The sequence below is a fragment of the Monopterus albus genome, unplaced genomic scaffold, assembly GCF_001952655.1.
Source record: "Monopterus albus unplaced genomic scaffold, M_albus_1.0 scaffold236.1, whole genome shotgun sequence".
Taxonomy (NCBI): Eukaryota; Metazoa; Chordata; class Actinopteri; order Synbranchiformes; family Synbranchidae; genus Monopterus; species Monopterus albus.
This window is the reverse complement of record NW_018128116.1, coordinates 338,684-355,082: the sequence shown is the minus strand read 5'-3', so window position 1 is coordinate 355,082 and position 16,399 is coordinate 338,684. Positions and strand designations below refer to the sequence as shown.

Below are 16,399 nucleotides of genomic sequence, written 5' to 3'. Positions count from 1 at the left end.
GAAACTTCTACCCTTTATTTCTACAGCCCTAAAAGGTGCAAATTAAATGTGAAGAGGTTTCCCTTTGTATGTTCTCTTTCTCTGCCCTGGTAGGAAGAGGTTTGACTCACCTGTATCTGCAGGATGAGACTCTGTACAGCCCACAGGACGCCTCATCTGGTGTTAAAGGTACTGTAGCAGCCGTTCCTGCTGGCGGGCATCTCCTGGTGTAGGCTACCTCACTGTTACTGCAGAAAATCTAATCAAACACATCAACCTTGCACCACTGCTGCCCCAGTGTCTCCCGGGTGTTTCATTAGTGGTTAATTATTCGTCAGGCTTCATCTCTCTGTGTGTCATATCAGCTCTGACCCTCCAGTCTCTTCCTACACAACAAATATGCCAAGTTACAAGACTTATAACAGGTGGAGCATCTCATAATGCATGTACTGTATTACAGTGACTTTCTAACAGATGAAGGTCAAGGCTGCGCCAGGCTACAGAAGGTGTTGCTGTACTTTGCATGCAGCCATTTGGTGTATATGCATGTGTGTGTGTGTGTGTGTGTGTGTAATGTTTAACAATGCCAAAAGCAGCCACCCAGAGTGTAAATGGGCTTGTAGCCAATTTTCTGGCCAACAGACAATGAACATTTAGCTCCCTCACTCTCTCTACTGACCCAGTTCATCAAGCCCAGCACTGAAAAAAATAAACAAAAATAAAACGGACAGTCTTTCCCAAAATGGCTTAAGCAGGGATGGTTATATAACCATTTGACAATCATAACAGATGCACAGTCACAGATGTTCCCTAGATGGAATTCACAGTATATCTGCCCATTTATACCGTTCAAATGCAGAATATAATGTGAGCACTGATGCATTCTTCTCACCATATAAACACATGCAACACAAACACATGTCTGTATTAAGATTACATCATAAACACCAACTGTATGAACCTACATGAATGCATAGATGAATACTGACACACACTGGCACACAAACGCTGCAGCACAATTGCATAATGGCCTCCTGCCTTCAGCCATAATCAACAAAGTTAACGATGACAACATGGACATGGAGACATTAGTATTGAATGCACTGTACACTGGACTTTATTGTTCAGTCCCTGGTGGATCTGGTGGAGTTTTCCTGTGAACAATGAAAACATTGATTTTTAATTAAGCAAAGCAATTTTTTTTAAAAGATATTTAAAACCCTGGATTGTTTCCAACCACGTTTTTGTTAGCTAGGCAGCATCATGCAGAAAAATTTTTGGATCCGGTTCAGCTTTTTCTGCAGCACAATACTGGTAAAGCACTGCACTGGCCAATGCACCTGCGATCATGAATTCCTGGTGAATTACCTTGTAACATAAGTGGCATATTTCTGCTGTTTATCTCAAGATTGTCTCAAAGATGAAACAACTGCTGCCAGAAGTGTACATGTGGACCGAGCAATACAAACCACTGTGCTGTGTTTTGCAATCTAATAAGCTTTTAAAACCTAAAAGCATTCCTCCAACTGGACTTCATGGATCATATTTTATTGTCTTGCTCATACATGAAACAACAGTCCCTCGTGGACCACACACAATCAAAAAATGGGCCCCACACATACAGTATAAACATTTCTCTATAGCACTGCTAGTGGTCTAAAATTTGACAGGGTACCTTTAAGTTGCCTTCAGGGTTTCTTAAAAGGTAATGCCACTGATTTTGAACCCAACAATATTAATATTAATGCAGTGCTAAATCAAAGGAGTGGAATGATTCTGTGCATAGCTACTATACACTACCTCAGATACAATATGGAGCTTGTCCCAAACCTTGACTGTATAAGAGATGAGGCAGTCCTACACCTAAAATATCACCAGTTCTACTCTTTTAACTGCGTCCCAGTAGAGAATGATCTTTAATAAAAACAACAATGATAGAAATTCATATTTAAGTTACATTACATGTTGAAGATAGGATGCAACAGAAGCGCCACAGACAAAAATTCTCTGAAAATGGTCTTATTTGACAGCACAATGTGAGATTTTCCTGACAACACTGCGCAGTATTTACCAGTAGTTGGGTTTCATTTCTGTGTAAGAATAACAGCTTAATTAAAACCCACAAGCTTTGTTTGCTCACCTCCCGTCATCGACAGTGAACAGTGTTTACAGTATTGTGAGCCGACCCTTTGATTCAAGTTTGCCAAAAAAACCTTCTGACACAATCACTTTTTGTTTGAACATAGCCTCTGACTACTCTGGGGTAAGCCATGCATATGCATAAGCTTCTGTTTCACACACACTTGATGCTCAGCAGCCCTTTCCTGGCACTCAACACTAATAAGCAGCTTCTATTCAAGTGTTTAGTCATCATTAAAACATTCATTTGCAAAATAACACTGTATTATATCCTGCTAAAACACATTAGTTAAACAATCTTTAAACACTGAATCTGTCACTAAAGCCAGTCGACCTTTGATTTGGGAGAAGCTAAACCCACAGAAACACAGCTTACACATCAATATTAATGGTAAGACAGCGTTCCCCTTTTTCTCATATACATCATAGCAAGTGATTGACATGGTTTAAGGGACTGTATGAAAATTATTAGGGGTGGAACAGAGGTCAGAGAAAGGGAAAATTATATATATATTTATTTCTGCTGATTGGAGAGCAATCTGTCTTTTGGGGGGGTTCACGCATACACCTAAATATTTACTCACCACAAATGCATATTTTATGCTACGTTCATGTCCTGTTGTTTGAACTGTAATAATGAGCAGCCGAGTGGGAAAAACCATCAATTTGTAACCCTGAGTTGGAAAAATCAGGAATTTCTGTCCGCTATGATATCTCCCACTTGGCAGAAAGGATTGCAGAAGTGTCATCATTACGAGTTCGCAAATGGCTTCAAAAGAACTATCGCCACCAGTTACACCGAATATCACTAGTAAACTAACAAGAAATACTATGTGTATTGTACTTAGCAACATAGCTACTGGCATTTTGTGGTCAAAGAAAATAACTATTATCGTTAAAGGTTAGCTGACAAATTAGCATAATAGCCAAAGTAGCTTAGCTTAAAAAGGCAATTTCTCAAGCTTAGCTTTTTGCAGAGTATCTAAAATAAAGAGTGGCTGGAAAATTCACACATTTAGGTGTACTCTAAATCTGGAAATGTCAAATTCCTCTTTTAATATGCACTATTTTAAAATCTATTATTTCATTAACATATTGTGGTTTGACTTTTTTGATTCTTAAATACGTAAAGACAGATTTAACTCACCTCTCCACCTCAATAATTTTCATGCACTTGCTAAGATTATTATGTTGAATCTAAAAGATATTTTCGATAACTGCTGCATCCTTGGTGACATTAAGATATGATATGCTTTCTGTAGATTATATGTAATAGTCATAATGATAATATAACAGAACTAGGAAAAAGGAATGCCCATTGCCTGGTGGTCTATGTCCGAGACTGTAAATAGTGGCTCTATGATCCTTACACATAAACTGAAAAACAGAAATCATTCCACAAGAGAGTATTACAACCCCTCTTCACCTCAACACACTCCCCCCACCCCCCACCCCTAGCAGGAAAGCAGCTACAAAACACCGTAGGCACTGAGACCGTGATACACTTTTACTAAAAAACTGAGTAGAGTAAGAAAAAAAAAGACATGGTTGAGACAAAAGAGAGCAGTCCCAGGCTGGTCCATGTGCAGTTTACAGAGTGTTTTGGTCTCCGTGTGAGGTAACAGGTGCTGTCTGACTGGGTCAAACAAAAGGCAGCCTCTGGGGAGTCATTTATCATTTACTCAGCCAGACAATGGACCGAGACATTTACATATTCTCCTAGAGAGGCCTGCAATGTGAACACATTCACCTCCACTCTCGTGACTGAGACATTTTAGTCTGTAAGGCTTTGAAGGCCCCGTAGACACCCTTAATGTCCTCACACATGGTAGGTCTGTGTCACAGACCAGGTGAGCACAGGAACACTGATATCTGCAACCTACACAGTACAGTGAAATTACCAGCTCAAAGGCCCTGGGATTAAAGGTCACCACTCTGTGGTTCAGGTCTGGTCTCCTGGTTGCGACTGCGGCTCAGTCTGGGGAAGCGGGAAGAGGTTCTGGACCGCGGTGTCTTGGCTCCGGTGTCATTGGCCTGGGGTGTGTCTCTAGAGAGAGAACAGTGGGGAGGAGAAGATAAAAGCCATGGGCTTTGGGTGAACATCTGGCAAAGTTTCTTATTCAAACAAAGCACTGATGCTGCATCTGGAGGCTTGAATGCATCATCTCCCTTCTGCTAGAGAAAAACCAGACATCGAGTCAGAACAGCAAATGGCAAAGCTTTGCATGCACCAAATAAGCTGAATCAGAAAAATGAATCAGTTACTACTGCTACATGCACATCTGTCAAACCTTCTCACACTGCAAAGGTATGGTTTACTATAACAGTGGCAGATTTACCACTCAAAATTCTTAATAATTAATAATCACTGGAAGATTTTATCTGCAACGCTGTAGCTAGCTGGCTAATTAAGTCAAATTCAGCTTCAATAAGTCCTACAAATCTTTGCCAGTGGTGTAACACTCTGGAATATGCTGAGCATAATATTATGGATTGTCGTAAATGTGACTCCGAGAGGGAGAAAGTTGAGGAAATAGTGCAGGAAGCAGGAAAGGAATGGAGTCTAAAAATCACTCTTGGGAACAGAATTACACAGAAGAGGATGAATTCATTTTATTAAAGAAACAGGATTGGTAAACAGGATAGCATTTTTTGGTTTTATTTCAAACCAATTACAACTCAGGTAATTAAATGACATTATTCTTTATACTTCAATACAGTAGGCGGTGATATGCACCTTATTCATTTGTGATCTGCTAATAAATGAAAAGAAGGACCTTAGCTCACAATGGTGGGTTGAAAACACCGTCTCTGGCTCATATTTTAATGCTTCCAGCTGTCTCATTTGAAATAACCATTACTGTGTATTAATCTATCATAACACTGTTTGGCCATCTAGCTTACATATTTCTGAGGACAGAGGCCTCAGCCTGAACTCTGCTGGCATCCAGAGCTCCTTTTTTTACCCAGCAGGGACATGCTACACTGTGCTCTACAGGTGGTTCTTCTAGTGGCTAGAGAAATCATCCCGCATCTACACTATTCTAGTTACCTTTCATGGCACATGTACATTCTTAAGGCACCTTATACAGAGGCAAGAGCACAGACTTTGGAGCTTCATGGGAAGTTGCACAAGCAAGGAGAAAGGTCATGTTTACAATATGTTTGGCGAGACACTAAAACATCCCATAACACAACTGTGAAGGTCCTGCTCATATACTGAATGCTGTAAGGAAACCTCAATAACATGATAAGGACGTGATTAGGATGGGGGGGTTCAGTTAAAGCCCACAGTGTTATAGTCATGAACAGGGCTTTTTATTTTAACATAAGTTTGGCTTCTGGTAAGTTTCTGTCCTTGCAGTATCTTTTATTTTTCTCAAGATTGAACAACTTCATTATCCCCGCCCTCGCAACCGGAAGCCATTATTAGTACACAAGGAATTGAATTATAGTCATTTCTCATTTCATGATGCTGTTGAAGCTTCCTGGTACTCAGGAGGAAATAATCCTGACCACTTGATGACATCATTGCCCTAGTTACCGTGACGACCGTCTCCTCAACATATGAACCCCCGATCCCTGAGTCTTATCTGATACTGTTGAGGATGAATGAGAGGCACTTGTCAAAGTGAGGAAATGAAAAGCAGGGATGAGTGAAGCCCTGGAGCAAAATGTTCCCTTTTTGTTTGAAGCGTCTTGGGTTCCCCTGCTTTACTGAAGCACTTCACTCCCAAGACAATGACCTCTCACCTGCTGCTAATAAGAGCTGGAAGTTCAAGTGATTCTTTAACAAAGAGACTTTAAATATATATTAAAAACAGTGATGAGGCAGAGGGCATTTCCCTGTGGATGTCCAGCTGGCCTCTTTAATGATTGCTCGAGCTGTGTTTAAGGGTGTATGGGACGTCTGGGTGGGCCTATGAGGAGTTTGATTCCTATTTGGACAACACATTCTAAAAATAAATGCACTCCTGTTGAGGTGCTTTGGTTACATGTATCACTGCAGGCCATACGCTGGCATGCGAGGGCCAGGGACTAGAAAAGCAGTGAGAGCACAGAGAGGCTCTGTCATGTGAAAATAGGCCAAGACATGAAAGAGACTGTTACAGGACGACTTGGGATTCAAACTCCAGCCAACCTGAGAACAGCCTGCACCTCGTTAATATGTTGAACATTATTCCCTTTCCTCTGGCACAGAATGTACATTTGGCAGTGGCTCAAGTGCCACTTATTCCTGTATCTCCACCACACCAGGCACGTTTAATCAAGTGTAGGTGCACAATTTGAATTGGACCAAGGTTAACCAAAGAGTGATATCACCAAAAGTCCTACTAAACTGGGGAAAACATGCAGAGATGAACTGCAAGCAATCTTATTTATTCATAGCAAACCGAATAATGAAGCTAAATTGCTCAATTAATTAGGCATATAGATTTTTTCTGGCTCTCGGCATGTGCTTGAACCCCATTTGGACATTGATATTGACTTGTGCAGGATAATGTTTCCATGAACTGTTGGAACATTAATAATTTGACTGCAGAGGAGCATAATTTGAGTAAACAGGTACACAAGCACAAGCATGCATCAAATTGACTGACTGTGAAAGGTGGGCTGCAGTAAATAGTACAGTCTGCTCCCTCCACATTTCTCTTCACACACACATATACACATCCTCTAGTTCTCAAGTAACATCAACATGCATATACACAGGCAGACATGAATAAATTGTTTCAGGGCACCACAATAAAAGGTTACTCTTTTGTTGGCACATACTGCTCTCAGCAGTGAGACAAAGGTCTCCAACACTTTTTCCCCCAGGTCAATAAGGCCTGAGCCCAAACTGAGTGTGTGTAGTTTGAGTTCTGAATAATCCATAAAAGCGTTGAGGTCAAGCTGCATACAGTACTAGAGCGGTGGCAAATCTAAGGAGAGCTGTGACTGTGTCACTGTTCCAGACAAGTGAGAAAAATTGCAGCATGTGTGGAGAGGCACAAAGAGATCAGTACACACCATCAAGCACAGACAAACTGGCTTGTCACCCAGACAGCTATTAGTTAAGTTGCACCAATAGTTGGTGAGTTATGTCAGTCCAAAGTGGACAAAAGTGGTGGATGAACAGATTGATCGTTGCCGTTGTATGCTGACCACACTGCCTGCACGGCTACTAACAGAGACCAAAGACACTATAAACAACACAGTCTGACAAAATAATCCCAAAGTAAGGTCCACTTGCTACTGTCACTTTTTTATCGGATATGATTCAAAGTTCATTCATGACATTAGCATTCATTCAGTCTTTGATGCTCACATTTAAAGTCAGCTAACAGACTCAAACAGAGCAAACCGATGATGAAGACCAAGTGACAGTGGTGGAAGAAGTACACAGATCCCTTACTTAAGTAAAAGTAACATAAAAATACTTTGGTCCAGTTACAGTCCTGCACTCAAATCGTTGCTTAAGTATTAGCATCAAAACAAAATCAAAAGTATTAGTATCTTAAAGTACCAACAGTAAAAGTACTCATTATACAGAATGGCATATTTCACATTCCTGTATATCATATTATTGTATTATAAATAATGATGCATTGTTGTGTACATCGCATTTATTGTTGCAGCTGCTAAAGGGGGAGCTAGGTTTAACTACTATGCATTTAATTTGAATTACTGTTGGATAGCTTGTGAATTTTTCACTGGGGATCGTTAAAGTCTTATGATTATACTGTAATTATTGTATTATTCTGGTTCTGCAAAGTAACTAGTAACAGAAGTTATATAATAAATGTGCTGGAGCAAAAAGTACAACATTTGGCTCTAAAATTTAGCCAAATCGATGTATAAGATCAAAATACTCAACTCTAAGCACAGTCTTTAGCAGAGGTACTTAATTACTTTCCACCACAACTGAGTGAAATGGTTGAAAACTCTGGAAACAGTGAACCTTGAGCTGACACTGTCAAATTATTATTTCCAAGATATCAACAGATTAAGCTGGGTTAACTGTGTTGTCAACTACTGCAGGTACAGTACTGACTAGAGACACAGGAAGACTGAGCTCCTGTACGTCCCTGTGTGTGTGTGTGTGTGTGTCAGAAGGAGATCTGAAGGGCCTGAATATAAATCTTTTCTTTCTTTATCTTTTCCTCTTTCATCTGTCTCTTTCTCTTCCTCCTACCTCCACTCTTGCCTTCTACCCATTAAATCGCCTCCTGTCATTTTCTCTCTCCACTGGCTTCTAATTGGCTCAAAGAACCTGAATATCTGTCATCTGGTGTTTCAGTCTCTCCAACCCTTCATTGGGTTTCCCTTTGTGTCACAGATCTGCTGGTGACGACATCTGGTGCCATCATGGAGGTTCAGAGGACAAGTGGCTGTACAGATTAATGAGAATAACAGCCGTCAAGAAACAGAGACACTTGAAAAATGTCCCTTTTTTTTCTAGTTAATGAAAACGAGAGTACATATCTATTTTGCCCATTAATGTCCGCTCATTCACAGTGGGCATGAGCAGACATTTCTGAGTGGAAGAGAGATCACTGAATGTCCTTCATGAGGAGACGGGTGTCTTATGATGTGATGCTTCTGAGTGTTTCTGAAGTTGTAGAGAGCACACGATATATTTAATGCATATGCCACTGGAACCAACACTCTTGCAGTAGTGGGTCAAAAATGGCCCCCTATATCATCAAAATAATCATGCGAATGTCATTCCGACATTATTTACATTTTACAATCTATTCATGTTTTACTACTGTACTTAACCCTCTAAAGCCTAACACATCAAAAAATAGCCAGAACATTCTAATTTTTCGGAACTGAGATGTTTATTAAACCTTTTAACAAAATGCAAAATATAATTCATGATTCAAAATTCAAGATTCACAATTTTTATTTGCCAGACAGACAGACAGCCCGGCATATAGGAATAGAGGTGCCATATTATTTAGATTATTTCTATTTCTTTTGTATCACATTTGATACATGGGGCATTTTTGGCGATTTTTTTTTTTTGCTCAGGAACCTCAAGTATCAAATATGATGCAAATGGTTTTATAGGGTTAAGTACTGAGTTAGCTCAGCTATGAAGCTGTAGTACTTAGTTAAGGCAAAGGTTAATCTGTAACCACATTATTGTTGGCTAACAAGCTAATTTCTGCTAGTTTTACAGTTGGGTTTTACATTTACATTTTCATATACTATAACTGCAGTGTAAATGTTATGTAATTTTGTGAAGCAAACAAAACATAGGTAATATATATCAAATGCAAAAATTGTCTTGGTGTGTAAAATAATGTTGGTGACTGATGACAGGAGTGGTCAAAAAATGTACCTTTCCTTAAAAAAATCTAGGGGCAAAATAAAGGTCTGATTAAGAGAAAGTCAAACACAGGATTTTTGAGAAAAACCAGGAATATATATTTTTTGCACACCAAAATGAATGGTGAGGGTCAGACACATAATCTAGCGAGGCATGGCTTCCAGTTTGGACTAATCAGACTTCCATCCCTCGCTGATGATGCTATCCCAGCACAGGCCTGATCTTGCCAACTGAACTGGTAGTTATGGAATCCAGATTAGATGGTAACATCAAGTTAAACCACTAAATACCATGAGAACACTGACATGCTTCAGAGCAACGTTTTTACAAAGCAACTCCAGTGAGAGTACCATGTGCCTTTCAACTCATGAGACAGGAATATTATGGAATCCTGATTGCGTGCGGGTCCACTGTCAACTGCATTCTGCTAAGTCACGAAGGTAAAAATGCTCGTGTCATTGCCAATCACACCAAAGACAAGAAGTGCTTAACCATCAGCTCTGTCAACTGCCACTACTGAATCTCATCAAAGGTAGACGTGTCTGCAGGCTCTCTGCATCATGTTGCATGACATAATGCTCAAGATGCTGTTGTTTTGGACTTGTCAGGAGTAATTACTACATAAGTACAAAATCACAAACATGCATTCATTAGTAGAATGAATGAAGATATGTTAAACTCTGAAAAACTGTGTTATGGTGTAGGAGGAACATCAGAAAGTGACACCAGGTTTGGAGCAGATGTTGCTGGCTTGACACCAATATTTCAGGCCATTCAAAGATGTGGAATAGAAAAGTTTCTATTTCAGCCTAGAGATAAGAGAAAGAGAGAGATGATTATTACACCTGTCAGTGCAGACTAAATAATAAGACAGCCCTGTGAGTCTACTCTTATTCTACTAGACTACTGCCCGGAGACCTACCTCTCAATTTTAACTTATCTCTACTTACTTGCAAAAGGGAAAATGGATTTTTTTAAACGACTGCACATGGTGTGGTGCCTCTTGAAAGAACATTTTTTAAATGAATTTCCTATTTAATTCAATCAAAGCATAGCCAGACCCTTCTTCAACTTGAGCCAGAGCCAAATTAGCCAAAGTAATTGAAAATACCAATGTGGGTGTCTGGGGCTTCCAAACTTTCTACCAGTGTTGTTCTTGTTGTGGACATCTGATCATGCATTTAGTTTAAAGTACATGTATATTCCTGTAACTCAGCTGTCATATTCAGCAGTTGCTGTAATTTTTTTTATTACTCCATGACGTCCCACAAGAGTTTATATACTGTAAACCCCACACATTCCTTGTGTGTCTTAAATCCAATGCTCCTTAGGAACTCAAAGACATAAAAGGTCTGTTTCTGACTTAGGTGGCTTTCACATCAGCAGTTTGGTACAGTTAGCCCGGAACAATAAAAGGTACATTTTGGTCATTTAGTTTTTCATGTCCATACTGACTTGTTACAAAATTGGCAGCTCATTCTTTCTGAAATGCTATAGATTAAACAGGTGTAATACTGCCAACTCACAAGCAGTTGGTCCTTTTCAGATGTCAGGTTACTGTAGCATACAATGAAATTTCCACATTTTGTTAAGGAGGTAAATCATTTGGAATCCAAAAAACAACTAAAAACCATGCAATGGATCTGCAGTTTTATCATATCACCTGTAACACTGCAGCAGTCTTTCATGGTAACCCTGCACCTGCACACGTGCTGACATCCTTTACATAAATCTCTCTCTCACCCAGCCTTGCAAGTGCACACGCTCACATAAAAGCTACAGTGTGTCGAACATGCCTGTGTGTCCACTTACAGACAGAAAGGTAGCAGAGACAGCAGGGTCTCTTTGGTGGGGTGGGCTGTGAACTCCGGCAGCGTCTGGATCAGTTTGTTCATGACCGTGCGAAGGTAGCCCTGCAGCTGCTTCCTCCTCTCCTCCACAAACTTAGCATCCTGCAGACAGGGAGGGAGAGGGAAACAAACAGAGTGGGGAAGGAGGGAGAAGAACACCTTATTAATATATATGATAAAAGGCTGAGGTTAAACCTGTAACATGCGACTTAAATATTCTATAGTATTACAGTAAAAATAGCGCTCCTCCATTGGAGGAAGACCGCTGCCAACATTAACAACAACATACGGCACACCGGAAAGCTTTATGGACATTCGTCGTTGTGTTCACTACTCCCTTTCTTCAGTAACCTATTGTTGGCCTTACCACTGTGGGCCATATAATGTTTTAAGCTAGGGAGCTCATCATGATAACTGCCATGTATCAGGGGAAGGAAAGACACAAGCACATGCTGCCTTGAGGCAAAACATTGCATATTGTGACTTAAAAACATACGAGTCTGTATATGCTGTTGCTGGGCCAGGCTCAAATCCTGCACAGGAATCCCTCATGATGTGTCCCCTTTCTACTGTCAGCTGCAGTTAAAACCAGCAACATTTTGTTCATTACACGCCAACTGACCAGGCCTCCAAATCCCTTAGCTCCCATGACAAGCAAAGCAAAGCAGGCAAACACAACTCAATATTTGTGTTTATTTTGTCATTTGGTCGCTGATGGTAAAGAACAATCAGCCACAGCCATTTGAGAACTCAGACCTCATTCACTGAGCCACTCTGGAGGCAGAGGCAATGAGCTACATGGCCAGTGCTAGCACGGCTAATCATTGTCCAGCAAGGCTCAGAACAAAGCCTGGGCAACGGTCCATTATGCTCTCTGGTGCATGGGACTGGAACACACACCCATTCTAGTAGGCCACTGGTGTTGAATGTTTTTGAAACAATTTCTCCTTTGACGTGAAGATCCCAAGACCCAAGTGAATTTGTCATTTCTTAAAATACACACTTTGTTCTTTTGTACGAGAACAATAAATTCTTTGTGGTGCTGAATGGCACAATAATGGAAATGTAAAAGATAAAAGGACCCTTTATTAAGAAATACTGCATATAATAACCACTATGTCCAAAACCAATTCACAATTAAACAACACACAGCTGATGTAGGTTCACAGTCATTAATCATCATGTGCAATGAAATTACTCCCTGCTAATACATTTTTGACATTTGAAGCCCATGCTTGCATTTGTTTTCAGCAGGCCACCTGCCATTTTCTTGGGAGCAGTGCCATTCACTATTCTCCTGTCAACTGTCACTACTGACCAGAGTCACAGGAGCACATTACCCAACAGGGCAAGTGAAGACATTAGTCTGCTTGAAATGTCACCACAATCCACTTATTTATCACCACTTTTAAGGGGTACCGATGTGTTTGTTCGGGCCTTTTTAGAAGAAGCATGAATTTAGCTATTGTGATAGATTCTGGCAGTTTAGTTTTATTCTATAGCATAACAAAAACACAAAAGAGCTTTTGACTTCAGCATTTTCCAGGAAGAACACAGCACTGTTTCAGTGAGGTGTAGAGCAGCCAATGGTTTTAGCCACGTCTGTACATCAGAGTGGTATGCCATATGGCCACAATCTAATTTTCTGCATTCCTCTGGGATCTATTTTTTTGAGGGTGTTTAACTAACCTTGAAATATGCTTTGTTTGTTCCGCTTATTTTTCTACTTCCTGCTTGCCTGCTTGCAAAGATGGATGGGGAGACTGGAGTTGGATAATTAAGTGGTAACAAACCAGGACGGTGTAATGCATGAGAAGGTTCGTGCTCTCCCCCAGATTTACTTATATGTGTATGGCCATCCTAACCCTATACCCACACCTCTCAGAGGTGTAAGGAGATTACAGTGTCACTTTGTTTTTGCATCCTTACCACATCAAATAAAACAGGCTAAAGTCTATCATTAACACTTTAACTGATGTCGGTGTACCCTATCACGGAGCAACGACCGAATGGATCACTGTACAAGTATCTACCATAAATAAAAGTGGAAAAAGTGAGGAAAAGAATTTCATTGTCATCTTAATGTAATGTAATGTCATTTTCAATGTAGTTTCTATGTATATTCAACTCACAGAGGCATATCTGTTGCCTTTGGCTGTATATTTAGTATTTACAGTAGTGTAAATTCACCTTAATGCGATTCTGAACCTTGTACTGAATAGCTGGTGGATGACAAATTATGCAGTACAGTGGCCATAGAGAACCGTTAAAACAAGGGAGTAGATAAGTAGTGGATGAATATGTACATTTAGAAGAGCAGGATAACTAAACTCTGCTTCACACAGGGTAAAACAGACACGGTGGGAGCGGGTAAATCTGATATGTCAGATTAGGCTGTGTATGCCAGCGTGGGTTTCATGCTATGTCAACACAATAAGAGACACCCTGACTGCTTTCATTGATGTCAGAGCAATAATAACACTAATGGACATCGTGACAGATTCATCCTTTTGTGGTGATAGAGACCGGAGCTGAAGAGGCCAGGTGCAGTCTCTTGTTTGCAGAGAGAGACGAGAGGGCAGAGCAGAAACTACTGTGGTACACTGATGCAGGTACAGTACAATACATGGCTGATTCTCTCTGCTCACACACATCTCTCTCGACATTGCCTCCCTCTGTTCTTCACCGCTGTACTGATATGACACATGGGCTTAAATCAGGCTGTTACTATGTGTCATACAGGAAAACACATTTAACAGCATATACAAGACATGAAGATGAGCATGGCTTTGTCAGACCATCCTTTGGCTACACAGTGTTTCTACAAGATATATACATATAGTAAGTTCCAAATACTCTGTTCACCAGTATAAAGGAAGATATAAGAAGTTATACTGCCCCGTGAAGGCAGTAACTATGTATTTGGTCAAAACTGAGTTAACACTCAAATCTGTCTGACATCATTGTTACCATATAAGAAATGATTATGCCATAGAAATGTAAACATCTTTCAAAATTCACAGTAGCTACAGTTGTAACTGCACTCCGGTTGCACAGTTCATACATTCTAGCCTTGTACTGATGCCCAGGCTGCAGTAACTGCACTCTGACTTGGTAATCTGTAGAAATTAAATCCCACTATCACACTTACTGCATTCTCTGCCAAAGAGAACATACCAACTACACAGCTAAAGCAGGAGAGCTCTATCAGGGGACAGCCAGCTGGCGAAATACTGCAGCTACAACTTTCCTTAGCTAAATCAAAACTAGCTTGGCTGATTTATTTTCTACTACCCATAAATAAATCACATCCATTTTAAGGAGCCAACATCTTGGTTTGTTTCGTTAGATATTCCACATTATTCCTACTAAATGAGGCAGTAACGTAGACACATCCAGTGACAAATGAGAAAGCTCAACCTGCTCATCGTAACAAGTTTAGCAGGTCTCAGCAGCTTCAATCTCACAAATTTAAATATGTTAAACTGTATAGATATATATTTCATTGATACTGAATATACGTTGCTTTCAACATAAATATTAATAGCAGGTGAACAGACAACTAGCAAACCAAAACAAGACAGGATGTAAACAGAGCAGTGTTACAAAACAATTATAATCTAGTTATAATTGTTGACAAGCGAGTGTGAGGAGGGAGCAGAGGAAAAGAAGAAGAGAGATGAGCAGATCATTTCCTTTCAACAGAGCTTCTGTATCCAGAAGGAGGAAACTGAGAGGGTGAGGACCTCTGTGTGAGGAAGAGGGTTGGCCAAGACAAGTCGGTCCGTCGATGGAAAGGACAAGCTGGTCATCATGGAAACTCAAAAGAGACAATCTCACATTAAAGCTCACAGACATACCTTGGGCAAACTGAGTGTTAAGCAGACAGTTCTGAATCTGAGCAAACTAGAAAGAGCTCAACAAAGGTGCTCTTAGAGATGGAGGCAAACTGCAGGAAGCAGCTGGCTGAAAAAGGAGGAAAGCCTCCAGACAGTGCTTTCACAGGAGGAAGAGAGCTTTAAGAAGCACCTCTGTGAAAAAGAGGAAAGCTGGAAACAGCAGCTGTCTGGAAGAGAGATCCTCCAGAATGAGCTCTCTAACAATGTGGAGAAGTCCAGAACGGAGCTCCCTGACATGTCTGACAGTTGAGAGAGTGAGAAGAGAGAGCTGGAGGATATGTTGCTGACCAAAGAAAAGCTATGAACCCACATGGAGGCAGTGAGGAAAGATGGGATCCAGGGTCTCACAGAGGAAAACATCCAGCTTCAGGTGTTGCAGCCTGAGTTGAAACCTTTAATTCTAAGGATTTCAGATGTCTTCAGACCTTTGGCAGTGGGATTAAAAAAGTGCTGTCTTTGTCTTCTGAGCAGCTCACAATGGAAGGAAGCAGAAGAAGAGCTTCTGGGGCTGGAGTTTTAATACATAAAACAGCCCACCCCTCACTCATTATCCTAATCCAGCTCCCCTTCCTACCCTAAAACCTAGGAAATTTGATGACAAATTTTTAAACCATTTTTCCTTCACTGCTTCTGTATTTAATACTCTCTATCTGTAGGGCAGTATGGATAGTTTATCGACACTTTCTTCTGTCTATTCCTGTTCTTCTTGCCTCTAGATGCCATGAAATCATCAAGGATTCTGGGTGCAAGATAAGGCACTTATATGCTTTTTAGCATGATTGCGTGCACAAAATGTACCACAATATGAGATAACAGAATGTCCATGTAATGGCAGACGGAGAAGCTGGATGTATATATCCAGTACATGCACAAGCACACACATATACAGACAGTGCACTACAGTAAATGTCACTTCCCACAGAGTGCAGATAAGCAGGAGCGAAGCGTCAAACAGTCACATGTGCGTCTTGCTCAGTGAATTTGCTGCCAGCTTTGCACCATTGAGCTCTCGGGGAGGAAGAAAAACCCAATAGCACGTCTAAAGAGCTACATGTTGCCTGGCTACTAAAAACACTTTCAGAAGTGAAAAGTAACTAAACCCTGCAGCAACAACCACAATTTCCCCACAACAGAAAATCAATCCTTTTGACTAAGGCTTCGATCTTGCATGGAAATCTAGAATTACTGTGTGTTTACAGTGAAACTCATTC

The 16,399-nt window shown here is 40.5% G+C and overlaps 1 protein-coding gene across 1 annotated transcript in view; it reads right to left on the bottom strand.

The window, feature by feature from the left end:
- Positions 1-1,511: 1,511 nt before the first annotated feature.
- The window catches only part of snx29 (sorting nexin 29), a 126,685-nt gene continuing 111,797 nt past the window's right edge, over positions 1,512-16,399 (bottom strand). The window contains exons 20-21 of the mRNA XM_020620398.1: positions 11,252-11,391; positions 1,512-4,165 (exon numbers count right to left, since the gene is read on the bottom strand). Coding sequence (XP_020476054.1) covers positions 4,039-4,165; positions 11,252-11,391 — 267 coding nt within the window. The 3' untranslated portion in view covers positions 1,512-4,038. The remainder of the gene's footprint in view (positions 4,166-11,251; positions 11,392-16,399) is intronic.